The sequence below is a fragment of the Cyprinus carpio genome, chromosome A9 (assembly GCF_018340385.1).
Source record: "Cyprinus carpio isolate SPL01 chromosome A9, ASM1834038v1, whole genome shotgun sequence".
Classification (NCBI taxonomy): Eukaryota; Metazoa; Chordata; class Actinopteri; order Cypriniformes; family Cyprinidae; genus Cyprinus; species Cyprinus carpio.
This window is the reverse complement of record NC_056580.1, coordinates 25870822-25895481: the sequence shown is the minus strand read 5'-3', so window position 1 is coordinate 25895481 and position 24660 is coordinate 25870822. Positions and strand designations below refer to the sequence as shown.

The window sequence follows — 24660 nt, the reverse complement described above, 5'->3', positions numbered from 1 at the left end:
TCAGTGTTGTAGTTTCCAGAAATGGAAAAGTCATGGAAATTAAGTGATGTGTGTGCAATTTTTGATGGCTTCTGTTTTGTTTTGGTTTTTGGATCGTGACAAGTCCAACACAGCAGCATTGACCAATGGCATGATTTTGGGGCGGGACTATCTGTTTGCTAACCAATGGCAGTTTGGCTCAGGAAACTGTTTGGAAACAGTCATTTTGCTATGCCATTGCCTTTTTAAAATGTATTTATTTATTTATAAAAAAAAAATAAAATAAAATCCAGATGGGTTTTGTTTGACGGTATGTTCTTGGTCATTTCTATAGTAAATTTATTTATATGCACTGCATTAAAATATTTATTCTGTTAGCTATCTATCACTCATTAATCAATTTCCCAGTTCCCAGCAAATTCCCCGGATACAAACCTCAGTGTGTTGTTGTCTTATTGGAGACATTTGAACTTGAAGTTTTCACATCATTTCCTTTCCTTTAAGTTGTTCTATACTTTTCTAAGACTGCTACATATGGCAAACCACATGCAAAGTCCATACAGTTTCTAGAAAAGGCCCCAGCACTGTTTGTAATTATATGTTGGATTCTGGGTTTTCTTAGTGAGCATTGTTCCTTTTTAGTCATGTCAGTCATGCACTAGTATGTCATTTAGATGGTGAGCGTAAACCACACATCTTTAAAGGCTTGTCCTTCTTTTGTGAGACCATTAACACTTTAACTTTTCTTAGTTACATTTACATTTAGTCATTTAGCAGACACTTTAGTCCAAAGTGACTTGGAAGCAATCAAAATCAACAAAAGAGCAATGATACACAAGTGCTATAACAAGTCTCAATTAGCTTAAGGCAGTACACATAGCAAGGGCTTTTTAAATAATATAATAAATAAAAAGAAAACAGATAGAATAGAAAAAGAATAGAGCAAGCTAGTGTTTGAGGTGTTTTTGCTTTTATTAATTGTATAATAAATAACAAAAGAAAACAGATAGAATACAAAAAGATTAGAAAGCAAGTGTGTTTTTTTATTTTTTTATAAAGAAAACAAGCAGCAAATGAATAGAGTGCAAATCTAAAATGTCATTTTACAGGTAAAAAGTGTATTTTTGTCCCACTACCAGCACCAAACAAAGTATAGTGCAGAAATTGCACACCTTTCATCATCTCCTGTGTGAAATCCATATAATTTCATTCCCTCACTTTAAAGGCCATCATTGCATTTACAGTATGTACAGCTAAGAGGACATGCTCAGTGTTAGATACATACCTACATGCTGTATCAACACAGTTTTACATACAGATAAACACAAACCAAAAGTAACTGTCCAAACAAATGGCCTTTTCATTGGTGTAATCAGCAGAACAGCCTGAGCTCTGGAGATGAACAGTAAACCTCCCCTGTGGATAACTGGTTTACGGTCATTTTTAAACAGGAAATGGGCTAAAAACATCTGGAAACTGTTGCATTTGTGAGATCATTATTCCTGATAGACCACTTTATCAGCCAGGCTGAATAATTGGACATTATTTGGTAATTTTGAGATGATCTGCATAAGAAGAATAGAGGGTTTTAAGATTAAAGGTTAAGTTTTGAGAATCTTCCATTGTCTTCCATTGATAGAATGTTCGGTATTTAGAACTGCATGCAATTCCGATCTTGTCTTGCATCTATATTTAGACATATATTTATATTCACTACATAGACATTGTGTGTGCCGCACTGTGTGCTCATTCTCATACATACATAAATTACAGAAAACAATGGGAAATTGGCTCTGATGACCTAAAACGTTGCCTCTGTTTTTTTCTGACTGATGTTTCCTTCAGGAAGTGTAAATCTAGTTCATACACTGGCTTTCCTCAACTACATTTTCATGATCCTAACTAGAGTTTTCTTTTCTTTTAGGGCTCAACCAAATCCTCCAAGAGCATGGAGTCTCGACACAGACCATCCAGGTAAGAGATGTCTTTGTCTTCATCAGAAATCAGTTCGGTCAATATCTCAATATCTCATGTGTTGCTACAGTATGCACTGCTGAAGTGAACATCTCAAGGGATCTTCATAGCATTCCAAAATCCAGCGCCGGTTGACATTTGACTCTGCTTGGATCAGTCTCGCATTCTTTATTGCAGTTTATGAGTACGACAAATAAACACACTTTAAAACATCTATACAATCTCCAGGGATTAGTTATGATGTCCTAATAGGGCTTCTCTCCCACATACAGTATATTAGATAAAAATTGGCACGGTAGTTTCTATAGTTTGTGATAGTTTACTATAGATACTGGCAACAAAGGAAGGACTAGAAAATAAATCCTTGTTACCATATTTACGCATTTAGTTCAGTTAAGAAAATGAAGAATATATCCAACGGAATAGGCTATTTAGAAAGAAAAAACAATCTATGCCACATCAAATAAAGGGGAAAAAAAGCAATATTAGTAAAATAATCTAAAATAAGACCAAACAATTCAACCAATAGATGGTGATTCTTTTGTAAGTGCAAAAAAACACACAAACATTACGGATCGTTTATATATATAAATATATATATATCTATATATATATATATATATATATATATATATAGTGATGATTTCCCCTATGTAAATGAATGAGTGGTAATCTGGATTTGTTTGTGCTATTGTATGCAATGGTTATCATTTGTACCTTAGTATTTATGGAAATTAAACTAAAACAAAGTTTATATATTACGTAAAAATGACGTATTGTCTATTATTGGTTACTTCCACACAATTCGAAGGTTTTTAATCCCAGTTGATTGTTTAGATTATAAAAATATTTCCTTTTTATTTGAAACTCGATGGATGCAAACCAATAGATAAGAGCAATCAAAACAAATGAAAGAGTCATCTCATGTTATATAAACTGGCTCCGATCAATTCTGATGGTCTTATGTCTCTCAGCTGTTGGGTGTGTTCATGCCAGGCTGTGAGAAGACGTTTTGTGAAGTGCTTTTTATTTTCATGGGCTGCTATTTTATTTCTCTCTTGTTTTGCTTGTTTTGGGAAACTCTCTGTTTGGACACAAACTTGAAAAGAGATACAATGCGACCATTTGATTATCTGCCAAAAAGCACATTCCTGTTTTCACTGGTAGATGGAGTTTGTGCAGTAGATACTGTAGTTCAGTTCTGGAGAATCAACTGGCCACCTTTTTTTTTTTTTTTTTTTTTTTTTTTTTGGTGGCGCTATTTATGTTGTTTTAGCTATCATTCAACTCAGGAATTATGCAAATCAGGTAACAGTGCAAACATGCCCACAGAATCTATGAAAAGCATTTTAGATCCACACACCTAAAATCATCTACTCCTTTTCCATTATTTGATCATCACTTAATGAATAACTACTTCCAATTATAGTATAAAAGTAATATACAAATAGACTTCATTTACATTAAGTGCTCTTTCAGGGCATTTATAACCTGATGAAGGTGGAATATGGGTGGTTATTGAATAAGGTTAGTGAATATGTTTGTTTATAAGTGAATGAATGCACAAACCTTATGGGCTTCCAAAATGATTGTGGGACCAGAGGAAATCCTTAACATTAAAGGATTGTTCAAGGATTGTTACACCTTGTATTTTGTACATGCTGAGATCAGCCAGAATCTCCTGAGAGTTGTGCAATGTTGTACTTGTTTTTCAAAACATTGTTGTGCAAGTACAATATTCATATATCATATACCACTCAGAATCATGCGTTATTTACATTTATATCTCCAAAATGCACTGAATGCAAACTGCTTTTGGATTAAAATCAGCTGTAGAGAGATATACATGATTAACTGTGGCTGCAATGCCCAGAAAATACGACAAAATCTAGATTTTCAAGGCTAAAAATGGGCCTCACCAACAGGAATCTTTCCAAAAGCTAGACTTCAAACACAAGTTCAGACACCTTGGCCCTGATTTGAATGCTCTCTTCCAAAACATAGTAAGCTGCCTTACTGTTTGCTCCCTACATAGGGAGTTGGCTTCTAAGGCAGAATTGTATACAAATATCTCTGCTCACTATTGTATACAGTAAGCAAGCTTGTGATTTCAGTAAAGCTTGGTGGTAGCATGTTGCAAAAATAACAATGTAAAACTATCTGTAAGAATATATTGGACATTGTACTGAATTAATATATAAATAACAATCAAAATATAAATAATTACAGCAACAACAATTATTATTATTATTATATAAATAGAATATTATTAAATATTAAGTATACATTATAAATTATTAAAAATTATTTATTTATATACATTTTTGTGAATATAATGTAATAATAATAATAATAATACATATACATATACATAGTGAGAGAGAGATGGAGAGAATAAATACAATATTTATTTACACACAAATATTAATATGTATTGAATTCATATAAATAATAAATATAAACATAATATAAACTGTAATATTGACACATTTTATATATGTATTATTTACTTTTATTTTTTAATTGTATTTATTCTAAACTTTTTTTTTTTAATAATGCTGAGCTTGTCACAATGTACACTGTACATTTTTGAACAGTTTTAATTTCAGGAACACACTAAACTGCTGCCTACTTAGGAATCTCACTAGATTTTGGAACAAAGCCCTAGATTAAAAGATGGCTGTACTTCTCTCTTATTGCCTTGAAATCCAGACCTGAGGAGAGAGTGAGGTCACAGATGGGGGGCCTGATTGTGGTTACATCCTTGGCAGGCTTACGCCTCACCAGTGACCAAATTGTTTTCTTTGGTCTGTCCTGCTGCACACAGGGAATGCAGGATATTTTCATATCTCGGTTGTTTATCTCTGCGATCAATCTTTCCCCACAATACTTTATTCAAGCCATACTGAACATCAGATATGCGTTTAATAGACTGTTCAGCGCTGACATGTTTGAGGTGAGGCATTCTTCTGAAAAAAACTTGATTTCATGATGTCATGTGCTGTGAGACACAAGACTTGCTTGTGCTTGTGCGAATGTTGTGAGTTGTGAATTGCCTTCGATGCACACCAAGGGTTGTAGACATAAATTGTAAATGCTGAAGTTCTCTAACCATTCTCTGATCTTCTTGTTTTTGCAGGAGCTTGAGTCTGATCCAGGCCATGGAGGAAAACTATGAGGTGGACCTGGTCTACATCACAGAGCGCATCATTTCTGTGAGCTTCCCCAGTAATGTAGAAGAGCCAAGCTACAGCGCTAACATAAAGGAGGTCGCCACCATGCTACGCTCCAAACATGGTGACAACTACTTGGTGAGGCCTCAAAACTCAATAGCTTTGAGTACTAATATAATGTTTTAGTAGTTGCAGTACTATTACAGATTTTGAAAAAACTAAATTACTTTATAAACTAAACATGGCATTTTTACAGCTCTTCAACCTCAGTGAAAAGCGATTTGATATCTCCAAGCTGAATCCCAAAGTAAGACGTATTTACTTTCACTTTTTTATATCATCTAATGTGGAGATTTTTGTTCCTTTGTTCTTACTCGCACTGCGTTGTGTTTGTTTGCATAAGGTGCTGGATTTTGGCTGGCCGGACCATCACGCTCCAGCCCTGGATAAGATCTGCAGCATCTGCAAAGCCATGGACACTTGGATGAACGCTGACAGTCACAATGTGGTGGTCTTACACAATAAGGTACTGTTTCACTTGTGCTTTTTCTGCTTTGGGAATGGGAGCCATGTTTTTTGGTAACACTAGCAACAAACATTACAATGTCACACAGTATGTAAAAAAACCTAGTGAGATGGGCTTTTAAACATTATAAGTGCACTACTGATTTGAAGGCTGCTCCAAAAAATTATTCAGCAGAAAATCCCATGATGCATTTAGGCCAAAAAATCCACCTAAGGTCATAAATAAAGATATAAATGAATATATGTATATATATCTATTATAGTATTGTGGTGTTAGATTAGCAGCATGCTAACTCTTTTGAAATCCATTGTGATTTGAGTCTCATGAGGTTTCATGAGAGTTAAGATGTTACCTTTGTAGACAGTAGCCTGCAGGGCAGCTCACTAGGTTTTGAAACAGAGCCATAGTCTGATGTTTGCCTAATAGTTTTTCCATCTGCACATTATAGTTACTGTAAATAGCAGCCATAGTGGTTTGTCAGTAGATGGCGTTCTCAGGCAGCTCTCAAATAAACCCGGGGTGGTGTGGGGTCATTAAAGGTCATGGTGGTCTGGACAGTGTGATTTATGGTGCAACAGCAGGGTTTTTACGTCAGAAATCATCACTGATTTTACTTGTAAAGTTATTACTTGGCCATTGTTTTGCAAGCCTTTGCCTGACCCTGTCTTGTGGTTCCAGCAAATCTGTTCATTCGAATGTATCCTTCTGATCTGGTTAAGTCACATAGCTGGTTACCACTTACAAACATTAAAATGATGACAATGCATTTTGAAGTTAGATTGTAAAACGTTTCTGTTGTTTTTGAGGATAGCGGTACCGTTAAAGTGCCTCGCTAATGAAAGGGATTCTGTCCGTGAGTATAAACGTCAGAAAAACAGCCTCTGGTGGAGTTTGTGGGTTATCTTCACAACTGCTGTGTATCAGTGGGTCGCAGGTCTGTCCTGATATGGGTCTAGTCCTTTTAGAAATCCATTTCGCTGTATTCCCGTTTGATTTCAAACAGACCCGACTCTTTCCACACCCTCAAGATGCATCTTATCCATTACTAGCACTCTGTGAGAGCTGCCTAATAGAAGTGAGAGGTTGTGATCTGGATTTATAAAGGGACAGAAAAGTCTTAAACACAAATTTGCTGCCTTTTTAGCAGAAACCATAAACACTGCATTGTTATGGCAACTTGTGTTGTTCTTTGTAACAGTGGAAACACGAGGCGATGGTTTGATGGTGGAAATGTTCACTCATTCAGAAAGAACACAACCGTGTGATTAAAATGACTCTAACTACACATGAAATAGTTTGTTTTAAGTTCTTTGCTGATCTGATGCATCATAAAGTTTTGGTTATTCATGCTCTAAAATACCCTTTGAACTCTGGAACAGTGTTATATTAGTATTATAATATAATGTAGTATTATAGTATTTATTAATGCTTTGGGTTTTATTTTTATATATTCCATTTCCATTTTAAATTTTGTTATTTTTAGAAATTTTGTTTTGTGGTTTGTTAGACATACATAAACTATGTTGATTTTATTATTATTTTTATGACAGTTTTAGTTTTTCTTTTCAGTTTTAGTAATTTTAGTACTTCAACTAAATGAAAATTAGAAATGCTGCCTTGGCAACTAATTGAAATAAAATGTGTTTAAGTTTCTTTTATATATATATATTGATACAGTTAATTTAATTTTATTTTATTACATTTTATTAAATTTTACTGTATTTTAATGTAAACGTTTTTTTAATAGTTTAAGTTAACGTTATACTAGCTAATGATAATTTACGATTTTATGGTATCATACATATGATATAAATAATATAAATAATATTTTTGATATTTTTATTATATTATCACACATACTGATTTTTGTAATTTGTGCATACACAATTCAGTGTTTTGAGTGGCAAACACCACAAAACATCTCATAATTTATCCATTGCTAATGTTTGTGTTACTGTTTTCCCCAAAAAAGATGATGCCACTAGCATTTGATAGTTAAAGGGGTTATGCAAATAACTAACTGGGGGAAAAATCATTAGTACAGGAAAAACCTAAAAAAATTATTCTGTTAAAATGTATTAAAAATGTATTCTATAAATTGCTGGGTTTTGATGTTAGAAGTTCACTTAAATATTCCATATATTTTTACACATATATAATGGAGACATGAAATGTATTGCATTCATTGATAATCGCATCTTCCTCTCTTCCCGCAGGGAAACCGAGGTCGAACGGGGGTAGTTGTGGCTGCATACATGCATTACAGCAACATATCAGCGAGGTACGACATGTAGACTTTATACTGTCTCTGTTTATTGAATTAAAGATGCTCCTCTGAGCACTTATTATGGAAAGATCTTAATCCCACATCACAAGACCGGCCACGCGTTAGGTAACACATGAGCAGGGGGGGCGGCAAGAAAACAACTGCCAAATCGCATCATTTTACAAAGGCGGATTTGTCTCAAGACTCGAATTAAGTGCTGATCAAATTCATCCCTGATGCAAAAAGTGCATTCATGCTATTTTTATGGACAAAAAGCTTCCAGTAAATTCAAGAACCACATTTAAATACTTTTACTGGAAAACAAGACAAAAATGCTTATTATGAATGACTTTTTTTTTTTTTTTTAAGTAATGAAGAAAATGACCCAAGAGTTTGCAATAATGTGTTTCATTTGCCTCTGCAGTGCAGACCAGGCTCTGGACAGGTTTGCCATGAAGCGGTTTTATGAAGATAAAGTGCTTCCTGTGGGTCAGCCCTCCCAGAGAAGGTTAGTGGTGCTTTATTTTCCCCATCTGACACCTTATCTTTGTGCTTTAAGAGTTTGACCCTCATTGCGAGCATTCAGCTTCAGCCATTGTTAAAATTTATGAGCTTCACCCTTCTGATAACACTGCTCCAAACATGCAAACAGTGCTTGTGTAGTTTTGCTAGGCTAAGTTAGGTTATGTGTTGTTTAACTAACTGTACCCTATGACAGTGTGTCCTTAAAAGTAAAAATACTTGATGTTGTATAATCCCTCCAAGGTTTCTAAGCACCTCATGTCTGATCTTGCCTCATTACCACCATAATTGTACATGCATATTACATATCTCTCACTACAACTGGTCTCGGATCAGATGTGCTCAGCTCAGCTCACTGCAGTGGCCAATACTGGTGATAAATAGTACCATTTTAATGGTAATATTGTTTTTTTTGATCAAATAGATGCAGCCTTGGTGATCATAAGAAAATAAAAATTAAATATAGATAGATAAATTTTTGATTTATCAACCGACCACAACTTTGAATTGTAATGTGAGTGTCTGCATAAATGTATATGTGTATTTGTATATTTTGTTCATGTTTTGTTAATAATTTGGACTGGTATGTTTTTACGTTGCCAAATTCATCCTCATTTCTCAAACGCTGAAATCCTCACGTACTAGCTGTGGAAGATATGTACATCAGAATGGCAAAGAAATGATAATTTCACAAATATGCGCTGGAGAGACACTGGAAAGCCATGTTTGGGATGCTGGCCATTTCTGTTGTAATTTCCTGAGTTATAATTGGACATAAGTGGTTGCCAGTGTCATCTATTCTGCTGTTTAGCTTTATATGTACAGTGGAGTCAAAAAATAAGATGACATTTGATAGTTTTATTCTTTTTGTACATTGTACAGTTACAAACCCAGAGTTGCTGATGAAAGTGTACATATGCTTTGTGCTTCAGTACACACCTCTACACACACCCGTTTATGCCTCATAAGGGAACACTTGGCCACGGATGTGCTGCTTTTACAGAATCAAGCATTCCATCTGTATATGGAAGGACTGGCACTTCAGGCTTCATTAAAACTAGATTTCATTGGGGCACATACTTGCGCTCCCTTTATGGAAAATGGAAAGGCAGAGTCATGGTAAGAGCTTTGCTCCAGGAGGAAAGAAGCAGCTTATGATTTCTGCTCTTCTGGAATAGAGAGGCCCTGGAACAACTGAATGTTCATGGGAAACCAGGCCTCGGGCACTCGGCCAGAAAGATGCAGAAGCGCTGATCACTGTCGCTCTCCAGGGACACGACCTCAACGTTCAAGAAGAAAAATGCTTGTTCCTGTTTATAAAACCTCACATCTGTGCCAAGGGTTTGAAATCACAGCAGATGAAACCATCTCATGACCCTAAATGGTCTTTACCACTATGTATAGATAGATACTGTAGATAGATGTTATGTAATACACACTTTCATGAATGTGTCTTGCTTGAAACCTTGAATGTTTTTAACACACTCAGCAAGATTATACTTTACAACAGGTGCATCTGTGCTTCCTAAATTGGTGTTAGCAAATTGAAACTTATTGTAAAGTTTTATTATATTACTTAATATTATTATTATATTCGACCTAGATTAATAAATGCTGTAAAAGTATTGTTAATTAATGCATTAATGCTAATGTCTTAATGAACTGTTAACAAAATGCAACTTTTTATTGTAAGTTTTTAGATATGTACATTTTATATATTAAAATTGTATTTTTTGTATTTTTTATTTTAATCGTTTTTTGTGTTTTATTTAAATGTAAAATTTTAGGTATGTGCAGTACTTCAGTGGTCTGCTCTCCGGCCATATCAAGATCAACAACAAGCCCCTGTTCCTGCACCACGTCATCATGCACGGGATCCCAAACTTCGAGTCCAAAGGAGGTGAGCTGAAATGCTCTGACCGTTGGCCATTTGTCAGAGACTGCTGGAGTTGTTGAAGGCAGGTTACAGGAGTCCATATCGACTCCTGCTGCTTTTGACGCCTCCCTGTCTGTCAGACTGACAACATGCTGCTCTATTACACACGTCCCGGGTGATCCGATCACAAGAGGTCAGCGCTAAATACAGGTGTAGACGGGGTCCAGAATGTTTTGTGATCCGATCATTGAAACCACAGTCAGAGGTATTCAGAAACACATGTGACCACATTGCATTTGTAGTGTAAATGAATCCATCCTCCGTAGACAGTTACGTGTGGCTTGATTCTCAAATCAGTGGAGATACATTTGAGACGTGTGTAAATACCTGAAAACATTCTATAAACATTCTAAAAAGTCTTGCCTTGTGTATCTTTCATGATGCATGTTAATACTGGGTATAAACAGGATCTGAGAGAGTTATAGAGACAATTTCTGCTCCAGCACATTAGATATTCCACTTCTAGAGCTCTAGTAATGCCTTCTTTGTTCCCTCTCACTTTCTCTCATGGTTTCTCAGGTTGCCGCCCTTTCCTCAAGATCTACCAGGCTATGCAGCCCGTCTACACATCTGGGATTTAGTAAGAAACACCCCATGTTTTCCTACACGGTATTGCTCATGCTTCCCTGGCATGTAGCCCAGCCTTCAAGACATCCAATCACAGGCGGGCCTCTGTGTCTGGGGGGGGGTTTCTGAATCACACACGCTCAGAGAAGCCCACATGTGCTTTTCCCATACATCACTGAACTCGGCCTCTGTAGATTCCTGCATGCTGTCAGACTGCAGCTGTGTTGTTATCAGAAGGGATGACCCTTTCTTTTAAATGCAAATAGAAAGATGTGTTTGGCAGTCATGCATTGAGAAGTTTAGGGATTTTTTTTGTGGTTAACCTTTGTGTCTGACTGATGTTTGCAGTAACGTCCAAGGAGACAGTCAGACCAGTATCTGCATCACCATTGAACCTGGCTTGCTTCTGAAAGGAGACATTCTGGTAAGTCAGCTTACAAAACATCTATCTATCTATCTATCTATCTATCTATCTATCTATCTATCTATCTATCTATCTATCTATCTATCTATCTATCTATCTATCTATCTATCTGTCTATCTGTCTGTCTGTCTGTCTGTCTGTCTGTCTGTCTGTCTGATATATACAGTGTAATATAATATTATTATACAATAGCAACAATGATAATAATAATACAAATAATATTCCAGAATAATAAACAAAATAATAAACATGAACAAAACTTGATTATAGTAATAATATGAATAATAGAAATCCCCACAAAATTTCAAAGTAAAAAAAAAAAAAAGGAAAATTGCTTAATTATGGTTCAAATATTGTCACAATGCAATCAAATCTTACTGGTTCATTGTCTTACATAAAATGTAATTTCTAATTGTTTTTCTTTGATTTAGAGGTTAACAATGATCTGTTCTGAGTTGAATTAAGACCACAGAAACTGGAGGGAAGCAGCTTGGCCTAAGTTCTTCCTCCATTTATAGGCATTTCTCAGAGCAACACGCCAATAATAAAGCAGGATGTCTAGAGGGACATCCATCAGACGTTCATTCCTGATGAGAGCCACTTTTCTCTGCATGGATTTATTTGCATTTTACCTCAGAAAGCTTTTTGAAAGAGAAAGCCAAAAAGAGCAGAGTGCTTTATCATCTGCCATAATGCTGCGCTTGTAGAGGGCCTCTTTCTCTGATGTGCTCGATTTCGGAAGTCCTTAGTAAGCAAAATCAATCAGAGCTGATCTATAGAGGACTCTAACCTGAACACAAACCACTACAATAATGCACTTCGGCCAAAGCATATTGTAGATCAATATATGGTTCGCACTAAAAAAAGCTTCCCTTGAGGAACAAAGGGGTCTGAAAGTTTGAGATAACAACTGAATATACTTCTATTTTGCATTTTTTTTTTTTTAATTCAAAATTAAATTACGAGCATAATTTGGGGGAAAAAGGTTAGGGATTAAATTAGAATTTAAAAATTAACATGAATTTCTCAATATGTGGTACTGTATGCATCCCCTTTGTTTCATTATTTTATTAAAAAGTTTTATAGTCTTAGAGAAATGCTTGGTTTTTATAAGCTTCATTTAATCAATTGTAACTCACTGAGATACATTTTTCCGAGGCGGACCCCCCATGTGTGCGGCTGAGCCTCTGCTGCATTTTGGGAAAACCACAGAATGCTCTGCCAGCCCCCAACTTGCTCAATTCAGTCGTGTTTGTTTTGTTTCACTCTCTGAACTGAAAAGCTGTACATTTTATGTCTATCTGCCCCAAGTTAAGTAGGTTAATTATAGTTATTTTGGGCAAAAGAAAGAGGGCTACAGTTTCCTCACTGGCCAGTGAGGACATTTTTATGTCCTTGTCTTGGTTTTGGAGAGGCTCTGTTGTTTTACATACTTTCTCTATACTGACATCTCTGGCTCTGCTGCACCATGGGAAGGCGAGGCAACCAGCATCCAAAACCTCTCAAACAATCTGTTCCAAGCCCATGAATAGAACTTTCTGTGCTGAATGTACGTGTGTTGATGCAAGATTACATTTGAAGGATTTGCCATGCTCTTAAAGGAATGTTCTGGGTTCAGTACAAGTTAAGATCTACTGACAGCATGATTACCACAGAAAGTCATCTCAGCTCATCCCTCAGCTGAAAACAAAGAAGCAGAAATTGTGGTTACAAGTTTAAAAGTGAAGCAATCTCCACTCACAGGAATTACACTGGCAATGCAAACCAGGAATTCATTCTTTTAGAAAAGTAGTTAAACAGTTTTATTCATGCTTCAGAAAATGTATAAATAACAAAAATATCACTTGCACATTCCTGTTCGTAAATCTTTGAAAGTGTTACTACATTTGTATGAAAATTACTGTATTTATTTATTTGTTAATTATTTATTTATTATTTATGAAATCCTCTGGAATGATGGCATTTCTATTTATTTATTAACCATTATTTGTTAATAATAATAAATTATTATTGTTGTTTTTTTATTTCATAGTTTATTAAATGTATGTATATATGTATTTGATTTATAACTTTATTTGTTAATAATAATAATAATAATAATAATAATAATAATAATAATATTTATTTATTTGTTTGCAAATGTTAAAAATATTTTTAGTGGTAATCAACGTTATTATTAATCTAAACATTTATGGTTGTTTATAACTGTAATGCTTCTAGTGTCTACTTTTATGACCTTATTCTGCTTAGCTGAAAAACAGCATGTTTACAGTTAGTAATAGTGTATGATTTTTTTCTGTGTGTATGTGTGTTTCACCTGTTGCTGTCGTGTCCTCCACAGCTCAAGTGTTATCACAAACGCTTCCGCAGCCCGTCCCGTGATGTCATCTTCAGAGTGCAGTTTCACACCTGTGCTGTTCATGATCTGGGCATCGTCTTCGGCAAAGATGAGCTTGATGAAACATTTAAAGGTATGCTGGGTTTGCCTTGGTTAGCCAGACTTTTTGCTAAGCTGTGGCATCTCAGACTATGTTTGGCTGGTTTCATGTTTTCTTTTGTTTGTTTGTTTTAATGAAATCAGCTTTATTGGTGACTTGATTGCTTTTTTCAGATGACAGATTTCCTGAATATGGAAAAGTGGAATTTGTCTTTTCTTTCGGCCCAGAAAAAATCCAAGGTAAGAACTCTATTTATTGTCATTCATGTTCAGCTATTAAATAAATCACAGACATACTGGAAATAGGACATAAACTGAGCCTAGCAGCTTCTGAGTGTGGATGCTCTGTCATAGGAATGGACCACCTTGAGAACGGGCCCAGTGTTTCTGTGGACTACAATACCCAAGATCCTCTGATTCGCTGGGATTCTTACGAGAACTTCAACCAGCACTGTGAAGATTCAGAGGAGGGTGAGTGAAGCTGTAGTCTCATTATAAACAAATGACTGGAAATTATTAGACTTTCCCAAAACTGGAGCCAGAATGGTTGTAAAACAGTTCTATTTTCACTTCAAACAGCTACAAAAATACCAGTTTCAAATTTCTGCGTGTAAATCCTCTAAATTTTATTAGTATTATTCTTTTTTTTTTTTTTTCAATTGAAAGTTACTTGAAACACAGTATGTATGTACTGTAGGTGTGTATTTATTTATTTATTTTAAATAAGATTTTTTTTTATTATTTATTTGAATATTTATTACAAATGAATAAATTATTATAAATTATTTATTTGAATTATTTATTCATTTATTTATTACAAATCATTTTTACTATATATTTATTTACACAAGTCTTTTTTTAATCAGCATAATTTGGATGCTTGCTTAATAAACATCTGCCTGTATAGTCTGTAGACTTCAAGGCAGCTCAGTAGCTTCGATTATTCCTTTAATAACTAATGATGGCCACTCAGAGTTCACATACTGTAGAGCTTGTGTTCGGGTCATCCTTCGGTCCGACATCAAATCATCAGCATTCATTGGAGTTTTGTGACAGAGCTGTTTGTGTACACGTTTGATAATCTGTGCGTGCAGAGACTGATTTAATCAGATGAGTTTGTAGTGTTGATTACAGAGGTCAAGTCAAGTTCACACACACACACACAAACACTGCTGTGTCACTGGAATTGTCCTCACAACTTTGTGGTCTAAGCTGCGAGCCTCCTTATTTTAAGTTGTGGTGTGCTTCTGGTCCTCAGACATGTGATTTGTTGTTCTTTTTTTGAGACATCCTCATTTGGTGGGTCAGCTCTCTGGAGAGAGGTATGCAAGGAGGATATGTATGCAATTCTGTCGAGGTTTGGAAGTATATGTTTTAGTTTATATACCTTTTTGTGCAAGATTCAGTCACTCGTAGAATATTCTAGCCATTTGTAATGCCTAAAGAAATTGCTCTTTGTGTTGCAATTTTTTTCGTTGTTTCATATAAAAGTTATATAGATTGGTGCTCACTTATTATTAATGGTTCTTGTTATTATCAATTTTGGAAACAGTTTTTGCTATTTAACATTTTTGTGGTGGAAGTGATACAGTGAAACAAACAAACAAAACAAGCCTCTCTATAATTTTTTTAAATGAAATATAATTGTCTTTACTGTCACTTTAAATCAATTTAATGTGTACTTGTTGAATAAAAGTGTTAATTTCTTTGTTTCTTTCTTTCCCCAAACCTTTCAATGGTAGTGTATCATGGTTTCCACAAAAATATTAAGCAGCACAACTGTTTTTAACATTGATAATATTAGGAATGTTTCTTGAGCAGCAAATCAGCATATTAGAATGATTTCTGAAAGATCATGTGACACTGAAGACTGGATTGATGATGCTGAAAATTCAGCTTTGCATCACAAGAATAAATTACATTTAAAATGTTTTTAATTAGAAAACAGTTCTTTTAAATTGCAATAATATTTCACTAAATTACTAATTAGTTTCCACTGTGTTTTAGATCAAATGACATCAAAAACATGAAAAATAAAATAAAAATCTTACTGACCCTAAGCATTTGAATGGTAGTAGATGTACTACAATATGTCTATCAACGTCTCATACATTTCAGCTGAAAATCTGATCATGAATTATTATTATCTATTTAAGAAAGCATACTGTAGTATAATAATGTAGTATGCTTGGAGAGCAGTATAATCTGTTCACCAGCACCCGTAAATCAGACCAATAATGGCGATTTTAATCAGATTTTGTCATTGTTTTGTGTGTGTGGTTTACATCAGAAAGGACTGTGGGCAGTCTGGAGGTGGTCTGCATGCTGGTATGATCCCAAAACTGAATAGAAAACATCCCACAGAGCCCAGTTTCCCTGTGGGCATTTGACCACAGTCACTCCACTGCACCCTGTGTCACAAGACTCCATTTCCCTCGTCTGCTTCCAGTGGCATTTTGTGAAATATTCCAGGCATTGGCTGAGAACTGTGCAATTCATGCTGTGAGGAAACAGCAGACCAATCCTGTCCAGTCACAATGTCCAAAACAGCTATAACCATAAATTATTTTGTCTTAGAAAACACCCATGCGGCGTGTTTATGTTATCTGTTTGACAAGAGTATGTTTTGATTACTGCAATCCAAAAAATACTATTAAAACAGTCGAGAACGTATCATTGTGTTATTTTTAATATCCCTGGGGTCTAATTTTAGGAGCTCAATTCAGTTTAGCACACATGTAAATTCTACTCTGTTCTCCATTGAAGCCATTTGAGAGGACTATAAAGGCTATAAAGTCTGCCACCCTCTTGAGCAGTCCCTGCCTTATATAGGGCAGGCAGAAATGGGAGGCTCTTGGCTGCCACCTTTAAGAGGGGTGTAAACTAATCCAAATCTCCGGTCAAGAGGCGAGACCCCAAAGCCCCTCTAACTGCCCCTGGCATCACCTGGCAGCATGTTATACCCCTTTACGAGATGCCTACACACACACACACACACACACACACATATGTGTGTGTGCATTTTTATATATATATATATATATATATATATATATATACCATTCAAAGGTTGTGGGGTCAGTAAGAGTTTTTAATGTTTTTGAAAAAAGTCTTTTATGGAAAAGAAGTCTTTTATCATAGAGGCTGCATTTATTTGATAAAAAATGCTGTAAAAACAGTAATATTGTGAAATTTTATTACAATTTAAAATAACTGTTTTCTATTTGAATGTTTTAAAATGTATTTTATTCCTGTGATGCAAAGCTGAGTTTTTAGCAGCATAATTACTCCAGTCTTCAGTGTTACATGATCTTTCAGAAATCATTCTAATATGCCACTCAGTAAGCATTTTTTTTTTACATTTTAAATGTCTTTACTTTTGCTCAAGAATTCATTTCTTTTTAAAAAAAGTAACAACAAAACAAAATAAAAAAAATCAGTATTTACATTATATAACAATAATTATATGTACAGTTCCCATGATATGAATTATGTCACATCCTGATATAAAGTTTTGATTATACTGCCATACGCTGAACAGAGTCTGTCTTCAGTTAATAGGACTGCTGAATGGAAAGGGCACATTTGCAAATGAATTAAGAGGCCTATCACATAGTCAAATATTTCCATTGAGAGACTGCGGCTAGAGGACCGACTCCAGAGCCATGATAAGCAGCCAGACATTATGCCTTTGTGCTGGAGCTCATGTGTCCCGTCTGCTGAGAAAGAAAGACTGGGTGACATTGTTGGAGGAGAAAATGACTGATAAACCAAGAACAGTGAACTTACATTATCATTAATGCTGTCTTTGCTTCATTGACTCTTTGGGTGATTATAGGCACCTAAAGTATTTGAAAAACTAGACAGTGGAAATTGTATTGAAATTGTCGTCATTTTCTTTCTAAATCCCTCATTTTTTCACTTCTTGTGTCTTTTTGCATGATATTCAAGCTGCTTGTTTCAGTACAGTAAAAGAAGTTATCAGTTAGCTTGAATGAACAAATGAACGAACGTTCAATCATAGACATTAAATGTGAATAGACTAAAATAATAGATATCACCATACTTTCCCAATTGATTAATCACAGTAAATTAAGACAAATGTTTTGTATTACAAGTTTTCTCAAATCTAATGTTTAAATATGCAAATTATGCATTGTCTAATTAAATATGCACTAATTTGCATACGTTTTCCAGAACCAAAATCTGAACACTGGATGAAACCTGGTTCAAAATTCTTGTTTCATTTTGTTGACATATTAGAGCAAAATGATTTTACAGTGGGTATTCTGGATATTTCTTTTTATCACTTCGAAATCAGAAAATATTATAAACAAAATATAAACAGTTTTAAATACATATTTCTTTAAAGATGTGTATTGTAATTTCCATGTACAGAAAAAAAAAAAAAAGTTATAATATGTAAATTAAGTGTGTACATTAGATGCTTTCTTACTAAATGGAAGCAAAAAAGGCCAAATCTCAAAATTGAGCAGTGCATAAAAACTGTAATGTCTTGCTTAAGTTCCAAAAGTTACACTTGTGTGACTAGTCCAAGTTTTCGAAAGTCATAGCTTTACAAAGATAGTAATAACTCTGTGTGTGGGACAGACTAAAATTTAAAATGTTGTTTGCATGAGATGCTCTAGAAAGGATGTTTGGGATTGCTGATGTCAAACCCTGCAGGCCGTGTCTTGAAGCATCGTGCCTGAGTGCACACAAGTGCAAATGATACTTTTCATTTTCTCACACAATGCTATTTCATGCCTTCAGTAGATTTGGAGTTTTGGAGGTTCATAATATATTATAAACCATCATCCATGTTTGTGGTATGGACAAGAGCAGCTTGAAAATCCTCCTTTTTTGTTTTCTACTGAAGAAAGAAAGTCAAAGAATTTTTAGAACAACACAAATAATGATGAAAGAATATACATTTTTGGCTTGACCACATTAATGTATCTTATATATTTTGAAGAATCAAAGCCGTGCAGCGTTTGTTCCCTACAGTACCAGAGAAGTAAACCACTATCTTAAAAAAAAAATTCACTGGACCGATTCTTTGGACCGAGCGCCATAATTAGAGTAGCCCACAAATGAGAGGGCAGCATTTTAAGATAATAATGCTTTATCTCTTCTTGGATGTTAATGGCTCAGTAATTGATGTCTTATCTGCTTCATGCCTTGACCACAGATAGCACTTCGCTGTTTAATTGGAGCTGCTGGCAAGGTTAGAGCAAAACAAGGCCAATCTTTGCTGGTCCAATGATATTGTACACCTCAGAAACCACAGATACTACACTTCCCTGCCTCTACACTGGGCTGGAAGCCATCAAAATAGCGTTCCATGTCATGCTTTCAAAGCCAAGTTTGCTGTCATGAACATTTAGAATAATATGCATTGTTTGGTTTATTATTTTCTGTAAATCCATACAAATTCAATTTTGATAATGTGATGTTTTTGAGTGAAATGGAAAGTTTAAAAAGGATTGCAAAAAAGTGAGCAATGATGTTTTGAATATTATTTTATCTTCTCACATTGCACAATTGTATTTTTGGCAGGTCAATACTAATTGAGTTTTTGTTCAAGTTTCTTTGAGTAAAGTTGGCAAAGTTTATATATATATATATATATATATATATATATATATATATATATATATATATATATATATTATTATATATTATATATATATATATATATATATATATATATATATATATATATAAAGAACACACACACTATATACTTGGGCTGAAATTTATATGAATTTAATCTATAAATTATAATATCCATTCGAAAGTTTGGGGTTAGCAAGATTTTTTTTTTTATAAATCTCGAATGCTCACCAAGGCTGCATTTATTTGACCAAAATACAGTAAAAACAGTAATATTGTAAAATATTATTATAGTTTAAAATAAGTAAATAATCTATTGGAATACTGTATATATTAAAATGTATTTATTTATTTAATTATTATTATTATTATTATTTTTTTTCCAGTGATGTTAAAGCTGTTTTTTTAGGACTTGTTTTTCAGGATATTTTTGATGAATAGAAAGTTAAAAAGAGCAGCATTTATTTAAAATAGAAATGTTTTGTAACATTATGAATGTCTTTACTGTCACTTTTGATCAATTTAATGCATCCTTGCTGAACAAAAGTATTTTTCCCGTTAAAGAAAATCATACTGACTCCTAACAGTAATGTTTATTATAATTTGTTTGTAAGATTCACATACATTTTAACCTAAACTCTTGATGTCGATTACAAAGCCCATTGAGTGCATGAAGACATTAGAATTGACATAGAATTGCAACATTCAGCAACCGGCCAAACACAGTGCCAAGTCAACATTAAACAAGTGAAAGGTGAAGACAGGTGTCATGACTGTAAAAACAATCCCTCTGTCTGTCAGTGTCTTTGCAGTGGCTCTGAATCTTGGGGTTCAGCTTGAAAGACTGGAGGGGAGTCAGTAGACAGAGCTGAGGCCTTGTTTACAGGGCCTCCCCATATTTGGCCGGGGCCCTGCCCACAACATTTTTGGGATGGTTGGGTAAGAAAAGTGTGACGACAGGGAGATGGGATTTGGAGAGGCGCTGACAGAGATAGTGTGTGAAAAAGAGCCAACTCCTTTTTGTTGTCAGTCACTAGAGGGAGAGTGACAGAGAGAAGAGTCTCTGTTCACTGCACAGACACACACGGATCAGACTGGATCGTAATTGTCTTTTTTGGACCGTAAATCCCAAGAGAGGTCGAAGAATTGTTTGAGGAGGACTGTTGAAGCTTGACAGGACATCTGATCTGCTCTGAGGTAAGGTTGTGTGAATGATTGTCACAACTCATGGTCAGTGACTTGTTGTGTCAACCACAAACGGCTGTACACTCTGGTTTGCTGGATGTTTAGGAGCGATTCTTTGACTTGGGGAACTTCTCTATGATGTTTTTAAAGAAAAAAAAAATGCTTTAAAACTAGAATGGTTGTTTTCTGTGTTTAAATGATAGATTGTAATAGCTTGAAACTTTTATTGTAATGAATTAATGTCTTTTGTCCACCCTTTTACTGTAGTGTTGAAACGTCAGATATTCTGTTTTCTATATTGATTGGTCTCCCAACCAGCATGAAAATCAGAAATATCACTTTTTACATAATGACAAATTTGGTGTTGTTATCATTTTGCTTTATTATTTAAGAATATTTGATACATTTCTTTCATTTTAATTTTGTATTTAATTTTATTTTTTTTTTATCTATTGATTGTTTGTATCATATTTTATTTTATATGAAATTTTAAATTCAAAATATTTTATATATTGGATTTGATTTTTTTATTGTTTTCTTAGAAATAAAACAATATATAATACAATAAAATACTTTTATATTAATTTATTTCTAATTTTTATAAAATCAGTTAATTGGCTGATAGCTATCAAGGCCATGGTGAGGTCTTTATTTTAGTAAATGTGACACATTCTTTAATATTCATGAAACATAGTTGAAAAAGTTTTATTTTTCAAGATTTAAAGTCTGATGAAGGCCTTGATAGCAGCCGAAATGTCATTTTAATTAAAAAAAAATTTCACCCCTTCAAGAGTGAGTGCTGCACCTTTTTCAATTTATCAAGATTTAAAGTAAAAAATATTTCAGTCAAAAATACAGATAATTGACAAATCATGTGGCAAAAGTACGATTATACCTTCATTGTTTTTGTTGAAGCACAATATGAAGTTTTCCAAGGCTGCTTAACTTCCAACAATTTAAATGTGTTTTCAAGGCTCAGAGTGCTAATATACATAGTTTGAATTAATGGGAACCCAACAGATTTTGATTGTGCCTTTAGAAAAAATTGCAGTGTTTTGAATAAATCTCACTGGCTGCATTTAATTTCACCAACTATGACTTATATTAAGGTATTTTTTTTTTGTGTTTTTTTTTTTCAAGGTTTTGCAGGCACAGCTTATTTCCTTATTATGAGTCTAAGTGCGGTTAGCACATATTTAAGCTAAGCTCTTAAACAGAGCATCGACTATAGTTTCATCACAGTTGTTGCAGGATTGGTGTTTGAATTGTGTTTTGGAGTTCAGCTGTGCAAAGCTGAGCTTTATTATGGTCTGTTTGTGTGGCTGGAAGTCTGTTACGTAATAAACGTGTCTACACATCAAGCTGGCTTCAATTAAAGCTTCTTGCGATGGGCGGCTGGGCCTCTCCATCTCGAGTGTTGTTTAATTTTGTGGCTAGAAACCAGTAGCTTTGCCGACAAAATTAGAGAGTTAACCCTTTCAGCAGGCTGTAGTTTAGTTCTCAGCAGTGGCGTTCACAGCACTGTCGTCAACAATGCGAGGGTTTTACTGTCACCATCTGTTAACACATGACACCAGAGGTGCACTTTTCATGTTTCCCCTCTGACGGATTTAACTACCATGAGGCTGTTTGTTCACGTGTGTGGTCTTCCGGATGTTTTTGTCATGTTGTTTTGACACTGTGGCAAGAGCTAAGGCTCATGCACAGATAAGTTGGATTTGGAAATGATATGGAAATGTCCATTGCAGATGATTTCTGATCTCATTCTGAGATGGCACTGTCTGAGGATGGGATTCTGCTGTGGATTAATGCTTTTTTTGGCCCTTTATAATCTTTTTGATGGGGTTAGTAGAATAAGGACAGGAAATAATGTTGAGAAGAGGCCGAATGGGATCGGAAAATGCCAAACTTGAGCACCTGTCACCTGCAGGAATGTAATAACCACTTACCTCTGGTGAGTAATGCCTTGAAACACTGAATCTCACAAAAACATTGCCAGGTCACATTTTACCCTGAAATCAACAGAAAAAAACAACAACAAAAAACATTTTACATGAAGAAAATGAAGCATATTTGTAGGATTTATTTTGTATAAGGACAAATTATAATTATAGTACTGTAATGCTTTACTTTTTTTTTTTTTTTTTAATGAATTGTTTTATACTTTCCAAATTTCTCATTAGTGATTTACATTAAATTTCATCACTGTAATATTATTATTAAAAACAAAAACAAACAAACAAAATCTGTTATAGAAAAGCATATTTTTCAAAATTCTTATTACTGGAATATTGTAATATATTATAGACCAAAATTCTCAGTAGTGATTTAAATTGAATTGTATTGTAATATGTACTGTACTGCAATATGCTTTTTGAATAATAAAAATTATACACATGATGTGCAAATTCTATATCATTTATTAATATAAATCTGTTGTCATTTCAAAAAAAATAAAAATAAAAATGTGTATTTGTGTTCATGGCATAATTTTACAATATTGTAGTGAAAAATGCTGCTCGCTTGTCTTGAAAATATGTTGCAGTACAAAAGAAACACATCTGTGCTGCATCCTATTTACATCCAAACCGTGAGCTACATCTGACAGCATGGATCTAGTGTCATGAGATGTGTGCGTGTTTTATCACAGATCTCTGCTATATGCTTATAGCACGTGTCCTTATCATGTAAACAGGCTTTAGATTTGTCCCTCTGTATCTCAGGGATTAGACTGTTTTGACTCCAACTCGTTGTGTAATATAGCGAATGTCAGACCTTATGAAAGGCCTGTGTGCACTCCATGCTGAGAATGTTCCTGGATCTCTCCACCAGTTTGACAAAAACAAAGACTGTTGTTCAGTGTGTGTCTGCTGTAGGCTGTTTTGTCAGGCTGTGTCCAGGGCCTTCAAGAGGACTCACAATTAGCCAATCATAACATTTCACCTTTGACCTTTGCCTTTACACCCACGACATGCCCACAGCTGCTGTCCAGACCCTTCTCACTGGATCTGTGTTTGTCTTTAGATTTAACTACCGTGCAGTGGAGAAACACACTCTTGTGAAGCAAGAGTGCCGATTAAAACTCCACCTCCTCTCTCCTTCACTTTACAACACAAGATTGTCCTGTTTCTCCTGCATTCCAGAGGCCTACGCACATAGCTCAGCACGGGTCAGATATTCCATCTGAATAGCTCGCACTGACCTGTGACAGATGGCGGTGATGATATTTATGAGACCGAGGGTCCAGCCCATCTCCCATTAATGCTGATTGAGAAACCTTTTGGGGTTTCCTCACACAGTCACTGGTTTGTTAGATACCTGGTCAGGGATCTATATGTAAATTTTAACCTTTATAATTCTTATGAACTAACTTGGTAAATGGCATTCAGATATGCTGCTAAATAACATTTAAATTACTTTTTTTTTTCTTTTTTGCAAAAAACAAAAAACAACAACTGAGACAAACTCAGAATTGCAAAAAAAGCTAAAAAAAAAAAAAAAAAAAAAAGTAAAAAAAAAAAAAGTTGGAATCGTGAGATATAAACTCGCAACTTGCTAGCAAAAATATTAAAAGTTACAGTTACATCTTTGTTTTCTTCTGTGGTGGGGGAAAAATATATGCTAATGTAAATTTAGAATTGTGAGATGTAAATTTGAAATTGCTAGAAAAAGACAGAATTTGGAGTTTATACCTTGTAAATCTGACTTTTTTCTCAAAATTGTGAGAATGAAGTCGGAATTGTGTATTTTATGCCATGACAGAAACAAGCTTCTACAGTGACTTGCCGTTTCTTTGTTATTATTTATGAAATTTACCAGCAATTTCTGCATGAAAATTGTTTCAAGGAAAGGTTTTTTTTAGAGAGATTTGGTCATGCTAAATGTGATATAAGGTCATTATAAATAACCTGGAATTTAGTTTATCTGATTGCAGATGTTGACTGATGATCTTAGTTCTGGTCTGATGTTTGAGTTAACCGTGATGTTAAAGTTTGTTGTTTTTCATGATTTGTGTCTTATTTTGCATCATTATCTATGCTCCTGCATGCCTTGGC

General features: G+C 34.6%; 1 protein-coding gene across 15 annotated transcripts in view; it reads left to right on the top strand.

The window, feature by feature from the left end:
- The window catches only part of LOC109094866 (tensin-1-like), a 220440-nt gene that overhangs the window by 156938 nt on the left and 38842 nt on the right, over nt 1–24660 (top strand). For all 15 annotated transcript variants that reach the window (XM_042764243.1, XM_042764248.1, XM_042764241.1 and 12 more), the window contains 12 exons: nt 1904–1953; nt 5093–5264; nt 5383–5433; nt 5530–5652; nt 7869–7933; nt 8343–8426; nt 10228–10340; nt 10896–10956; nt 11292–11367; nt 13709–13838; nt 13979–14044; nt 14159–14275. In XM_042764243.1, the coding sequence (XP_042620177.1) occupies nt 1904–1953; nt 5093–5264; nt 5383–5433; nt 5530–5652; nt 7869–7933; nt 8343–8426; nt 10228–10340; nt 10896–10956; nt 11292–11367; nt 13709–13838; nt 13979–14044; nt 14159–14275 (1108 nt within the window). The remainder of the gene's footprint in view (nt 1–1903; nt 1954–5092; nt 5265–5382; nt 5434–5529; nt 5653–7868; nt 7934–8342; nt 8427–10227; nt 10341–10895; nt 10957–11291; nt 11368–13708; nt 13839–13978; nt 14045–14158; nt 14276–24660) is intronic.